This window comes from Gloeophyllum trabeum (assembly GCF_000344685.1).
Source record: "Gloeophyllum trabeum ATCC 11539 unplaced genomic scaffold GLOTRscaffold_00001, whole genome shotgun sequence".
Lineage (NCBI taxonomy): Eukaryota > Fungi > Basidiomycota > Agaricomycetes > Gloeophyllales > Gloeophyllaceae > Gloeophyllum > Gloeophyllum trabeum.
Genome location: NW_006920410.1, coordinates 852,692 through 866,823, shown reverse-complemented (window position 1 = coordinate 866,823; position 14,132 = coordinate 852,692). Strand labels below are relative to the sequence as shown.

The following is a 14,132-nucleotide window of genomic DNA, read 5'->3' as shown; positions in this document are numbered from 1 at the left end:
AGATCTAATACATCAGGCCTGTTTCTCATGATTACACTGGGCTGTTTGGACAGTATTTGTCCTCCCATTCAACAATGGTAGAAGATATGACAGTTCTGACTTCACAGGCGTTCTCTACGGGTTACAATTCACCTATGTACCAATCCGCTACGTCACCCGTTACATATTTGTTGAGATTTCGGAGTTCTGTCAAAAATCTGACTTTGACAGAACCCCCAAAATGATAGTACTGCTCAAAACCGAAACTGCTGTAAAGCGTCGTCGTGTGTTCACACCATTCGATCGGTTATCCCCTGAACGCCAAGGTCGATAGCGATTGAAAGGCTCAAGCATAGCGGATTACCCGGGGCGAAAACCGTCTGACCATACATGTGTTTCTACGGGAGGTACTTCAACTTATCGATGTTGTTTTCGTTTCCTCCGTTTGGCTGCGCCCCGAAAGCGTCCTTAAGTCTGCGTCGAAGAATCGCGTATTGACAGACTGAAATGTTGCGCAACAAGTACAGACCAAGCCACCCTGATCGCTTTCGGGTCGACTTTCGCAGTGGCAACTTCGCTTCCCAGCTTCTGGCGGTCAGGGTATGTTTTTTCTGCACCTCTGTCCCTCTAGGTCTGCAAGCACTGACAAGGCAACCCAGGAGTTCGAAGATGGGGAGATTATAGCAACATTGGAAGGCATTACAGAAGGACCTAAACGGTACAGCTCGGTTCAAATCTCCCGAGATATGCATATTGAGGTCTGTGCTTGTGTATCCCTCATCTAGGGAAGTACGACTTACCATGCCCCAGCTGAACTCAGACTTATTATATATGAATCACTCATGTGATCCTTCCGCGATCATCGATGTATCAGCACGTCAAGTTCGCGCTACACGGTTCATCCCAGCCAATACACCTATCACGTTCTTCTATCCCTCCACCGAATGGGAGATGGCGCAGCCTTTCTCTTGTAATTGCGGGGCCAGAAATTGTCTGGGTAGTATTAAGGGAGCCAAGTGGATCGAGGAAGACCGGCTAAAAGACTTCTGGTGTAACGAACACATCTGGGTTTTGAAAAGGGAGCAAAGCGGTAACGGGGAGAGAAACAAGGCTTAGGCATTCGAGCGGTGTGTGTATGCTAAAATATGATATGATATCGCAAGCGTTAAATACGACGTTTATGGTGGCGCGTTTGGAGTTCTTGTGAGACCGATGGAACAGGTAGGACTGACAGTCGAGAGTCAAGAAATCGGGAGCGCGCTCACCCCTACACCGACAGAACTTGCGTGGCGTAGTGTGGCTTGACTTTTCGATACTCACGACACTAAGGTCGAAGGGCGGTACCGCCTTTCGTAGGCTTACCAGGACATCTTCGCAGTATGACCACTCGATCAAGCATACACAGACATGTAATATAATACATGGCTTTACTTACGCCTATCACGAAGACTAGCACTCGTCGCACCTTACAGCATCGTTACCATGACCTTCGTCCTCCGATGGAGACTATGGCCCGAGCCACAAGTGTGAGAATCCTGACTAAGCTACCCTATATTTATGGCGGCCCAAAAATTCGCGACGTGTCCCGGTACATGTCAGATCGCAGTCCTGAATCAACAACCCATCCTATTGAACCTTGGTCTTCAAGATGTCTGGCAGTCTGCAAGCAGCGTGAAGTCTCGCAAGTTTCTTACGCAATTTCCATGTACCAAGTCAAGGCCCTCCTTGCCCTTTCAGGGATATCTTCACATTGGGGGTCTGTTACGGTCATGGTAGATCGATACGGCTTGGTTAATCCATGCTACGTGTCAGCGTTATGCAGGCGTGTGGATCACATGGACTCGAGTCTGGTACGTCTCCGTAGAGTTGATCGCGAACTTGTTCCGCGTCGTGATCGTAGTTTGGGGACAGACAAGCCTCGTTAAATAATTACAGGCTTATGAACTCCTTGCTAGCCGAGTATCCCGTATTCCTTTTCCAATTCCATATCCGATGTTGTGGTGATGTCGTGTGCCGGCTCTCTGCCCTCCTACTCCCATATGTAGCTAACTACTGCCAATATATATTGTCTAGTTTTCATGCCCTGAGCCTCAGCTCGTTGTCCCGACTAGTGTGTCTACTGCTTTACAGATATGTCTTCGAATCTGCCCAATCTATATGGACTCACGGCCAGGATACTTCCATTCCCCTTTCCTTAAAGACTCGGCCTCCTTTCATGACGAAGGTTATTCGGTCTTTCGACACTGCGTCTTCGAAATTCTCCTCCAAGCTCCCGGAAGTGGCGATGATATCTGCAGCCCAACCTTTCCTAAGGGCCCCGAATGGTACTTCATTGTCGCCCACGACTCTCGGGTCTGCAACTTCGGTACCGTCCTCTACAGCCTTGAGCCTCTGTTCACCTTTAGGGCCTTCCCAAGCCATACTTCTCAAGCACTTCCAGCCGCCGAGTGTACCCCAGGAAAGGACTTTTCTCCAGTCCGCGCCTAACCGGACCATAAGTTTCATCTCTAGGGAGTTGTCGCCGTGCGGAAACACGCCGGTATCTCCGCCGCAGGAGATATGGTCGTAATTTACTCTGAGTGCCGCTTTGAAGGCTCTGGCAGCATCGGACTGCTCGAATGTCTTTGGTTGTAGGACGTAGATCACCGAGAGCGTCGGCGTCCATATCATGGGAATCCAATGGTGCGGATCCGCCGTACACTGCAGGTCAACATTCTTGCCCAAAACATCTCGCATAATTTCGTCCAGCTGGGCCTCATCGTCTGTCGAGCAGTCGTCGCCCAGGATATTGAACCCGTGCTCGACGGAGTGGACGCCCAGTCGCTGCAGTCGACGAATTGTCTCCCGCTCAGTGGCGTGCGCAGCGACCTTGACGTCGTACAACGACGCAGTCGAAATCAGCTCCTTGAGCTCATCTAGAGTGAATGTGCTCATTGATGCCCCACCGCGCTTCGTGGACACTTGGATAGTCCGAGAGCGCACACGGTAGTCTGCAGGAATGGTAGGTGAGTACCTCTACAAGCCACTAATCCGAGGTTGTTTATCATTGTCTTACTTGCGTAGATCTATGTCACGGTCAGCCAAGTCCGCCCTTTGGCAAGCAGAAATGGTCTGTCGAATTACCTTTATTTGATCGGCTCCGGCACCAATCTGGCGCCTGACGGCTCTCCGACATTCATCCTTCCCGTCTGCAACTTCTGCACCAGTTATACCATCTATCCCTTCTTTGTTCGGATAAACAGTGCCCTTTGGGCCTGTGAAGAGCAAAGAATTACTACGTTGCCCCAGGTGTCCGCCCTCGCACGATTGCTTACCGTAAGCACCGGTCGGTACAATGGCTCGGGTGACACAGAAGTATCTGGGTCCTGGAGTAAGAGGAATTGGCCCTGAGATACACTTTCGTAGACCGAGGTCAGCGTCTTGGGCGCCCTCCGTTCCTAGATCTCTGGAAGTCGAAAAATCAGGTCAACATGGTTTAAGCTCGAAATCCTCATTACACTGACGGGACATACCTTACGGCCGTGTACCCGGCGAGAAGTGTTCTTCTAGCATGCTGGGTCGCCCGAACCGTACGCTCAGCGAGGCTCTCCTTGGTTAGCTGATCGTCCCAGCTGGTCTCGGCATACGGATGCAGGAAGACTGCGCAATGGAAGTAAGTCCACTTCGATACTCGTCCGAGCGCTAGACTGATAGTAGGATTCTTACAATGTACGTGGGTATCCACAAACCCGGGGAGCACCGTCTGACCCCTCAGATCGATTACGCTGGTGTCATGAGACAGATGTGCCTCCCATTGATGCTCCTTGAATGGACGAACGTCAACGATTAATCCTGAGTCTTCTGATACCGTGATAATCTGATTCTTGTGGAACCCTAGTGTGTATGGATCGAAGACACGCCCCGCGAGTATCCTCCTGGCATGTTCGTCCATTTCATCCCCGTCTTTGAGCTGCATGGAATTGGTGAAAGGGCAACCCGAAAGCTGAGTCCTTCGGAGTATAATACGAACCCGGCTATCGCGCGATATTATAATTATAGGCTTCAACGGGTCCCAAAAGGTCCATTCTGTCCGATTTCGTTTGTATGGCCACATATCCGAGTCAGTAAGACTGAGTAAGTGCTACGATCGCATTCCTGACGGTGTAGATCAAGAGGTTCCTGTTATTCATCCAAGAACAGCATTAACGTTACAGGATAAAGCTAAGAGATACAAGACTGTTCTAATTAAATGGCAACATAGATGTATAATGTATACCTCGTAATGTGATGCTGATGCAGTGGGAATAAGTATGAATTACAAACTTCGTGGTATTGATCCTGATGGCGCGAACGAAACCGAGAAGAGTATGAGAATGCAGTATCCGTGTGAGGCTCCCTAAGTAGCAGACCAGCAATATGTGCGGCAAAATACAATGTACATTTTAGCAAGGGATCGCGCGGAATCACCGAAGGCGAAGAAATTTCACATAGAAAACATGCCGATTCCATTCAGATTGACCTACTCACGCTTAGAGAGGACAATGGGACCTTCAAGAGGGAACGAGTTCACGTCAGGGGCCCAGGAGCGCCACGTTCCGACGAAATTCTGCCCGGCAACCACATAGCCACGGATGATGAGCTTGCCCTCTCGGGGATCGTCGTGGCCCTCTGGATCGACCTGTTAGAGTACGAGATGAGCTAAACCTTCCTAGCGGGAACGTCACAACTTACCCGCACTCTGACGAGAGCAATCAGACCATCCCACGCTCGGATACGACCATAGTAACGATAGTAGTCCCAAGCTCTCCCATGACGATCCTCGGTCTGTAAACCTATTAAGCATCGACCATATTCGAATCACCATTCACACTCACATTGCCGGTGAAAATAATATCAGTAATACCGGAACACTCGTTATAAACGTAGTCATCGTCGTCATCGTCCTCTCCGCGACCAAGACCCGCTTCAATGAAGTCCTCTTCGAAGTCCTCGTGTGTATGGGGTGAGTTCGGCGGAGGGGAGGCGGTTCCATCGCTACTGGAGTTGAGAGAAGCGGAGACGGCACGGGCGCGCTCAATCCCTTCCTCTTCCTCGATCGCAGCGTGGTGAACGCAGATGCGACAGGTACCCTCGTTGTGGGAATTGGACCGACCCTCGACAAATGTCTCGTATGTGTAATGTCGATTATCCGCCGTAACCCATGTCAACTTGCCGTGGTGCTCACGGTATTGGCGGGTTGGCGGAAACCATCCATTCGTAATGCCGTCGTCGAAGTCGTCATCGGCACCACCCACAGGAACAGGGTCTTGAGGATCAATGCAATGGTGCTCATGAAGCCGCATGTATATCGGACGACCAGTGATGAATGGATCATTCTGGAGGAACGTTGGCGGGCGCTGCGCGGTGGTAACCAGGGCCATGTACGTTGGTTCACTAGCAACCTGAAAACAGGTCAGTCCACGAAAAAGCGACAAAAACTACGAACATACAAGAAGGCGGCCCTGCCAAAGACCGGTGAGCATGCCATAGGTGTACACCACTCCCTTGAACTCGGGCTCCCTCAAGAGATCATAGCAATGCGTCCACCTCACCCAATCGTTGTCCCATCTAGCACTCAGGGTTTTCAGATCCCTGTTCCATACGCCGCGACGATCAAGCTCAAGTTGTTCTTCTGAGAGATCGTCTTCCCAATCCCAACGTTGAACAGGGAGCAGCTTCGCCTGCGGGTACGCATTGAACTCCCTGACATCTTCCTGCGTGGGCCCAAACAAGTGTCCTAGCGCGAGTGCATGGTCTCGATTCACGGGTAAGTGCTGGGGGATCATGATAGGTCGAACTTCGCGGCGCGAGAAATAGATAAGTTTCGCAGCCTGCGAGATAAGAGGTGTAGAGACAGTGAACTCTCTGCCGAAATGTCTGACGACGTTCTTGATGGCTGAGGCATTACGATACAGAGGCCATCGTCCATGAGCAGTCCGGACGGATGCCGGGAAGTTGTTATGGTACTCTTCTGGCAAAGGGAAGTAATAGTGGTTGTCGGGAGCATGGAAAGCGGGGTACTGTCGACGGAGGTCAATGATTATGCATGCAAGAAACGCCAACCCGTACTTACACGAAACGCTAGCTCAACATACGGCATGACCATAGCTATCATGTTAGCTCTGTCCTGTTCGCTCTCCGCCAGAAGCCGTTCTAGCCATGGTAGCAGTGTTAGCTGGGAACGTAGACGTTGACGAGGAGACGTACCCTTGGTGGTAGTGAACCAGACAAGCCAAAGAGCGAGTGAGTTCAGCGTCGTTTCTTCCGGCCAGCCAGCATTCAGCGCATCCGCCGTAGACCACAGGCGATTGCGAACAAAGTCATCCACAAACCCCGCCAAGCCAACACGCTCCAGCTGCACCCAGTTCTTCCCGTCGCTCTCCACCATCATAAGGAAAGCGTTCATGAAGTGCCGGTGGAGATCATGGGCGTAGATATTGCGATGTCGCTCGAAAAAGTCAAGGGTCTCGCAATATTCGCGCAATTGCCAGGCGAGGTTGGAGGAACGGAGAGCGCGGGGACCATAGCGGCGAGCAATGGCACTCGCGTCGAACTTTGCTCGGAAGATGCGCGCATACAGCGTGCTGGACTGCGGGCTGTCTATGCTGAACGTCTCGTAGAGGAAGCGGCAGGTAAAGAGCAATGGATTGGACACTCGTCCGAGAGGTGCGGCCACGGCAACCTCACAGCCGATGTTCTCGAGGATCTCCCTGGGCAGGCGCAAGAGAATCGACGTCTGAGGCTCCATCGATAGCAGCAGCAGCAGCGACGACAACGACGGACGGGCAGCAGAGGGACGGACAGCGGAGGGTGAAGGTTATATACAGGAAGATGAACTAGCGTCCGATTATAGCTGACAGGAACGTGAGATCCCCGTTAGCCCGGGGACCGAATCGAAAAGGCAAACCGCCGCCGTAAGTATGTACGAGACGTCGGCGGTGCTGGAAGGGAACCCTTGAAGCAGCCATGTAGCTTCGATACGTAAGGGAGGGACGGCGTAGTGGTCGCTGTCAAAGCCGTGCGGAACAGCGGCCAATGGCAATGTCCGGTCCACAGACCTTCTTGGGCGTCGCATGCTCGTCGCGGACGTTGAACTCGACGCCTTTTCCCCCATTGGTTAGCTCAGGTGCGTGCGCATTGCATATAGCGTTATGTCCGTCGCTAAAAGGCACTTTTTAACGTCATATATGGCATTTGCAGCCGCCCTCGGCTCGCTCGACAAGACCATCTCCGTACTATGTATACGGTGCCATACATCGAGCATAAATCCAGGCGTATCCATACGAGGGGACGGAGGCTCGGACAGACCGGCGGCGACAGGATATATGCGCTATGAATCAGCGGGCGACATGTACAATACTGGCGGGGGTTTGGGAGGCGCCTGGCGGGTTGCCAGTGGTTTCTCTTGGAGGTGAGTATACAAGGATCAAATAGCGACCCTGATGCGGGGCCGATTCAAATCCCGAGATTAATCAGGCGAAATAACCGGTTTATAGCCGAAGTCCGGAGGAAAAGGGAGAAAAGCGCCCTCCAGGGTTCAAGTTAGGCTCGATGGCTAACGACTTTACCCTCTAGCTCGTCAAGCTTTCAAGTGCTGGTCCGAGGTCGACGCTGATGACCGTACGATGCTCATGAGGCTTCCGGCCTTTCTGGCTGCCATCTGGATTCTGTGCTATTATGAGGCTGTCTTCTCCATATCCATGACCCTGGACTTTACTCACGGGCGTCATCCACGCACCTCTATCGTAGGTTCCACTTCCAGCTTACAATGTCAGCTAAGGTCCCACGGCCTACTTCATCAGGGTACCGCCGTTCTCCTGTGATCGCCGCTCCTCGTCTGGGTATTCGACTGATGTTGATTGATGTGGCCGTCCACGGGTACCCTAGGTGCTCAATAGAGCGACCTGATATACGCCTTGGATGTCCACATTAATGCCCACTCAGATCCAGGCAAGGTCTAACTCGTTATCAGCTGACTGGCCTCCATATATCCCTGTCCCCACTTGTCTCCGACCTCTGCTGTCAGGATTTTCGCAGCTCGGCGCTCTGGCAGTACCCATATCTTCTGATCGGTTATATCTTACCTAAATCACGACTTACCCACCCGCACGAACCGACGGCGGACGAGAATGCGAATGCTTACCTGGTGACGGACGAATCGGCTTGCAAGTGTTCTCCGTCCTTCGCAAACTCAGCTTCAGATCCCGACGATTCCTTTACGTCGCTCGTTCCTGATGCCGCAGCTCTGTTGAATATGAAGCTTTTGCAATACCTGCTCTGCGTTACTAGTAGCTGACGGCAATCCATCTGGAGAGATGGCGGTTTCTTGCGTAGTTCGTACCAAGGGTGATGTCGACGTCACTATGCTGAGCTATGTAGTAATCCGTTCACTCGATGTCTCTGCTCTTCTCATGTTCTAGTTTCTAGTGGCTTACAAATAATCTCAAATACACCATCCTATGGCCTGTCATGATGGAATGACCGATGCTCACACTCGTGGACGATGGACTTAGAGCTCGTATCAGATTCAGTACCAACTGAAGGTAAGATGGATTCGGTGATAGTTCCGTGATGAACCCCACGATAAGGATAAGTTTGTACACTGATTACTCGCGGTTTACGCAGACAGGTGGAGCCCACTGCCGCGTTCGGTGGCATTTCATGCCTAAAGCCTGGACAATGTGGCTGGTGACACAGGCAGTGTGCTATAGTTCGTTTTTAGGAGGTCACAAGCCCCGACTTCCGAGGGGATCCGCGGGCCCAATCAGTTCGTTTCATACATTCAGGTCATGGACAATCTGCGTTTCAGACGAGGCCGACGCTAACAGCCCGCTCTACAGCTAGGTGGTTGACGAGCTAACCCTGCAGCTTCTCATTGACAGACTTGCTATTACACCACGGAGCTTACCTAACCACCTCATTACCAGTGGGCGGCGCCCGGGGAGTCTGGATCGCTCGTCCTCATTCCTGAGGGGACCTCAGTCGCTCCGCCGCCGTCTTGCCATTGATTGGTGGGTTCCCTTGCTTTCTCTGCGCTTACGGAGAAGTCATGCATGGGGATTGATGCGGCGACTCATCATGCTTCCATTATATCGAGAAGCTAGGGCCGTACAAAATTGGATAGGGTCTGTTATCCAAGCCCTTTCATCCATCACTGTATCTTGTGCACAACACAGTCGCTAGGGTTTGGATCCTTAGGCCTTATAGCTCACGCTCGCCAGATTGCTGCCGGCCCGCTCAACGGTCCCGAAGGATAGTGCGACTGCCGCCTTAGGCCGACTCGAGGACAGGTAATGAGATACTTACGTTACATTCGATCATGAACGCCATCCTTTGCTCACGACAAAGCATCCGTCTTTTCGCTTCCTCACCCACCGTTTGTCGGGTCTCAGGGAAAGGCGTTTCCCGTGTAAAGGCGCAATGGAGCTCAGCGAATGCTTCCTCGATTTCGTGAGAACCCTCAGCTTTGCCCTGCGTGCAAGGCGCACTCGCACCCAATATTCCGAGCGAATATGTCGGTTTTGTGGCGTCCTTTTTCTGGCCGTCGCCGTCGGTCCCCGACCGCCTACGTTTCTGTATACCAGGCCTGTGTTATAACAACCGTATCGTCTGGTACATTAGATCCAATTTCCTCGACACCCTTGATGCCTCCGTCGTTAGCTGTACGACGGACATTTGGACAGGTATGGCTTGATTGTTTCCGTATCCGTCGACTTTCCGATTACTCCTGCAGGCTTAGCTCCCCTGCCCCAGGTTACGAGATATCCAAGATCTAGGTCTGCGCAACCCTGGAGTTTAGCGTCGGCTATCAGATTCGCCTGGGACCCACATTACCCCACATCTGGAGTTCTGAACCCGCTCGTCCCGCGTACATAATTGAGGCTGCGGAGACTCGTGTCTGCTGCTCTCGATCGTTCCTGACTGGATTTCCAACTAGTGTTCACCTACAACCCGCACAAATATCGGCCAAATCTGCGCTCTTCTCGGGTCTTTCCTCGGGTTTACTCGTTCCTGAACCATAGTGGACGACCTCAATCAAATTCTTGTTTCATTGGTGATGTCGGGCTTCGTGATTCTGGCTTTAAGGGGGGCCACGAGTCGTCCGCTGATTCATCGTCGCTCAGACCGGCTCTCTCGAAGGCACGTTCTTCTTCCTGAGCCAAACGTGTTTTCTGCATTGAAATGCTGCGTTGCGGCGGGAGAAGCTTGTGTACGCGTTGAGTCTTACGGCGACGTGCAAGCTTGTATCGGACTGGGTGCGTCTGAGAATGACCTAGGCCGAGCGTGAAGCGATTCGCGAACAAGGAGCACAGGTAGGTTTGCACCTCGATTATCTGCTTGTCTATCCTCTGGAGGACTTGGAGGATTTTAGTGCGCGTGGCGCTGTCCGCTGTCGTGGCAGGGCATGTGCGATTCACGTTCAGTGCTATGCACAATTCTCGATGCATATATTGCTTGTGTGCCGGACGCACGTTATAAGTTTCAGGCAAAGTATTTCATTTGACACGCCATGCACGTCACAGCACTTCCTCCCCTTGTCACTGACGATCGTGCGTGGAATTTGATGGATGATAGCTGCTGCCACGATCGGGGAGTGGAGTATATATGTCAAGGAATGCAAGCTGGTGTTCCCCCGAGTCGTGACAGCAATCCAAGTCTTTTGCGGTCTATGTCCGTCGCGGGATCTCCATATCTGTGAGCTGCGAAACATCACGCTCAATATCTGCAGTCTAGCTCCGGTCAGACTCTATCAGAGTCTCGAATACCTTGTTATGGAATGACTATTATGGCTTCATACTCAGGACAACCGCTCACGCCCGTCCTTGTTGATTCAGGACGTCGGTGCCTGCGTCGCGCTTCCGTTCGGCATTCACAGTAGTCACTTCTCGAATAATGGCGGACCAGGGCACTGTCAAGAATGCCGGTAGGAACGTGAGTACGAGATCGGATGCCTGATGCGTTGCTCGAAGTGGCTTGCATTAAGGCTACGAGACACCCTTCCTCGTGTCACATGAGCATGACATGAAAAATTGAATCTGCCTTTCCACTCGACGCTGCTGATTTCACTAATCTTGGTTTGACACGCAAAAGGCTTGGACCGGGAAAGAAGGCTGCGGTTCCGAACGCGGACATACGAGCAGGCGCAGATCCGCAAACCTGCGAGCCTTCCACGCGAACGGCAGCCAAGCTGGGGCGACGACGCCTTTCCCTGCTCGCTACTTCACCGGCACGCGCGATCACGAGCCCGCCGACTGCGTTAGTGAATGCCCGAACTTCGCTGCCGGACATTTGTGAGGGTGCACGTCGCCCGATCGAAGACGTTTGTGGCGTGAGCAAACCTGTGATGCGGATTGTTGCCATTTATGGAGACCCCCCTACCGAAGTTGGCACGGGATTGACTTGTTCTTCTTCGTTCATCCCAGTCCTCACTTCACCTCACGCTCGATGCCCGACGCCTATAAAATGCTTGCGCCCCCGTCCGTCGCTCTCTACCCCCAACCATCATCGCTTGCTTGCCGATATGCAGTATTCCTCGCCCCCCTCATCGTTCTCCCAAAGGTCTCTGGGATCGCGTTCCACCAGCTCCTCCATATGGGCGCCCCAGCCGCAGCCGTCTGATAATACGTGGCCCAAGTCACTGGACTCGTTTAACAACGCCTTGGAAACTGACTATATGCGCCATCGGACGTCCTCATTATTAGGACCCACTGATCAAGACGTCTTTGGACCGCCCAGCTTCCCCCCCGTTGACCAGAAGAAGAATGTTGGCGCGGTCGGTGATGGTAGGAAGTCCACAGGCAACTCCGATTTCGATGACTCGGTAAGTTAATGCCCTTCCCCCGAAAACGCTCCCTGCTCTAACGCATACGTTCAATCCAAGCACGTCGAACAGCTTCTACGCACTCTCAATCTTCATTCTCCTGCGCCTTATATACAAACAACGTCGCTCTCTGCTCGAAACAACGACTCGCCTGATCTATCGCCCAGCTCTGCGCACTCTGCTCTTCTTACTCCCATTGATCTTTCCCCAGCTAGATCTTATGATTTTAAGCTTAATCCCGCTTACGATTTCCATTTACCCTATGTTTCCCAGCCACCGCCTCTCCATCGTGGAGAGCGTGATGGCCGCCGCAACAGTGTCGAAAGCTTTTATCCCTCGACTCATCGTGAAGGCCAATGCTACGATTCCAATTCGCCCCAGGTCAACACCCTCCCCTTCCTCGAATCCTTCCTGGGCCATCCTACCGCGCCCTCTCATATCCAACAGGCGTCGAACGGCAACGCCCTGAATGGCAGAGTGGACACGTCTAGGATGTCGCTCAGCTGGCGTCAGCCTTTCTCGGCTGCCGAAGATTGGTTGGGCACCGAGGAGCGACCGTTCGCAGACTATGGCTTGGGCCTATCCATCGAAGATCGTCCACTGCGCTCTTCCCTGCAATCAAATGTCCCTGCGGCCCCGTCCAGTCATCCACATGAGGTTAGTCCCCTTATTCTACCCTGGTAGATAGTGATTGACTCGAGGACATGCCAGCCCATCAACTTTTTATCGCTTCTTCATCCGTCCTCATCGCCCCCATATCACGTATTCGTTGCTCGTATAATCAAGTCTTCCGACCAGCAAGCCTCAATCTTTTTACAGCAGAAGCTCAAAGTCGCCGACGTGCAGGAGAGGGTGAAGATTGTTGACGCTATATGCGCTAGAGGGTTCGAAATGATGGCTCATAGGCATGTTTCCTGTAACGCGCGCTTTGTTTCGCTGCTAACGGTATGTTAGATTTGGGAACTGGGCCGTCCAAAGGTGCCTGGAAGCTGCGTCAAGTCCCGAGGAACGACGAAAGATCGTCGCCTGCATGAGGTGCGTGATCTTTACGGCTGCTATCGATATTCGCTCTCATCAAATTATATGAAGAGGTCGAGTCGTGGACCTTGCTACCAATTGCTACGGCTGCCATGTCCTCCAAAAAGCCCTCGATTGTGAGGAAGATATCAGGCTTTTGATCGTCTCCGAGCTGCTTCTCGGAGATCCAGCCCAGACTTTAGTGAACAAACATGCATCACACGTCTGGAGCAAGGTACGATCGCACGCTGTCTTAGGAGAATGAGATATTCAACACTGCCGTAGATCATGGAGTTAACGTGGACGCCACCTGCCCCTCCGATATTTGCTTAGTGAGTGGTGCCATAGTTTGTATGACGGTTGATAGTTGCTGATGCTCTGCTGCGCAGTGTCAACAAAGCTCTGAAAGGGAAATGGGCGGCGCTGGCGTGTCACGAGACAGGCTCGCTGGTGGTTCAGGTACGCCACATACAGTCACGCCTACTCAGAGTCTGTATGAACGGATGGACAGCATGCGTTCGAAAACCTAGAAGAATCTGCCAAGGATGATATCGTTAACGAGTTACTCAACCAAGGTCCCGCGACGTTTGGTCAGATAGCGAAGAATCAATGGGGATCGTATTGTATTCAGCATAGTGCGTATTTCGTGTCATACCCTTGACAGTCAATGTCTAACCGCTCGATAGTTCTCGAGCATGGACTGGCGAAGCACAAGCGGATGGCCCTTGACCATCTCCTATCTGGCCTTCTGGAATATGCCACCAACGAACAGGGCGCGAAGTCGGTCACGAAGGTATTGAAGGAAGGTGGCAAAGACACCTTGGATCAAATCATCAAGCGCATGTGTGAACCGGCCAAGGGGTACGTAGATGGTGCAAACCATAAGGCTATCTCTCTGACATTCGAGAAATAGCGCTCGTCGAGCAACGATCGTAGACTTGGCGCTATCTGCTACGGGTAGTCAGTTGATCGCCAGTGTCCTTCCGCACGTCAGTCCTAGTTCTTTGCTTCCTCTTACCCTAACTGACCCTCGCCTCGCACCTAGGCTGATAAGGACCAGAGATCCTTCTTATATGAAGCCATACGAGGACACATCGTGACGCTTCGCGGGTGCAAGACCGGTTCGAAGGTCATCTGGCTTTTGTGAGTTCTTCTGACCGATTTTGGGCGGGGCGATGACTCATGCACTTACAGTGATAGAATGGTAAATTGCACAATAGTTCCCCTGACTGTTTGCTCATTATACTTGCAGCGCGCATACTACGGCTACTAAGGCAGCTTGGAACCAGCCCTCCCG

At 52.3% G+C, this 14,132-nt stretch overlaps 3 protein-coding genes across 3 annotated transcripts; 2 read left to right on the top strand and 1 right to left on the bottom strand.

Annotated features, from left to right (window-relative positions):
- The first annotated feature begins 373 nt into the window (after window positions 1-373).
- GLOTRDRAFT_52143 (uncharacterized protein) lies at window positions 374-1,200 on the top strand. The gene is made up of 3 exons (XM_007862146.1): window positions 374-579; window positions 639-737; window positions 790-1,200. The coding sequence occupies exons 1-3, from the start codon at window positions 487-489 to the stop codon at window positions 1,093-1,095; spliced, it is 498 nt and encodes a 165-aa protein (XP_007860337.1). The 5' UTR covers window positions 374-486; the 3' UTR covers window positions 1,096-1,200.
- A 942-nt stretch (window positions 1,201-2,142) lies between these two features.
- On the bottom strand, window positions 2,143-6,745 carry GLOTRDRAFT_89788 (uncharacterized protein; the record flags this gene model as incomplete). The annotated part of the gene is made up of 12 exons (XM_007862478.1): window positions 2,143-2,969; window positions 2,993-3,044; window positions 3,103-3,233; window positions 3,294-3,424; window positions 3,492-3,928; window positions 4,278-4,354; window positions 4,486-4,636; window positions 4,690-4,782; window positions 4,833-5,399; window positions 5,448-6,017; window positions 6,071-6,150; window positions 6,205-6,745. The coding sequence occupies 12 exons, from the start codon at window positions 6,743-6,745 to the stop codon at window positions 2,143-2,145; spliced, it is 3,657 nt and encodes a 1,218-aa protein (XP_007860669.1).
- Window positions 6,746-11,518: 4,773 nt separating this feature from the next.
- On the top strand, window positions 11,519-13,982 carry GLOTRDRAFT_112914 (ARM repeat-containing protein; the record flags this gene model as incomplete). The annotated part of the gene is made up of 12 exons (XM_007862477.1): window positions 11,519-11,818; window positions 11,879-12,107; window positions 12,171-12,475; window positions 12,530-12,723; window positions 12,773-12,853; window positions 12,908-13,070; window positions 13,121-13,167; window positions 13,225-13,294; window positions 13,347-13,470; window positions 13,522-13,696; window positions 13,749-13,824; window positions 13,881-13,982. 12 exons carry the CDS (start codon window positions 11,519-11,521, stop codon window positions 13,980-13,982), a joined length of 1,866 nt encoding a protein of 621 aa, XP_007860668.1.
- Between the last annotated feature and the right edge of the window lie 150 nt (window positions 13,983-14,132).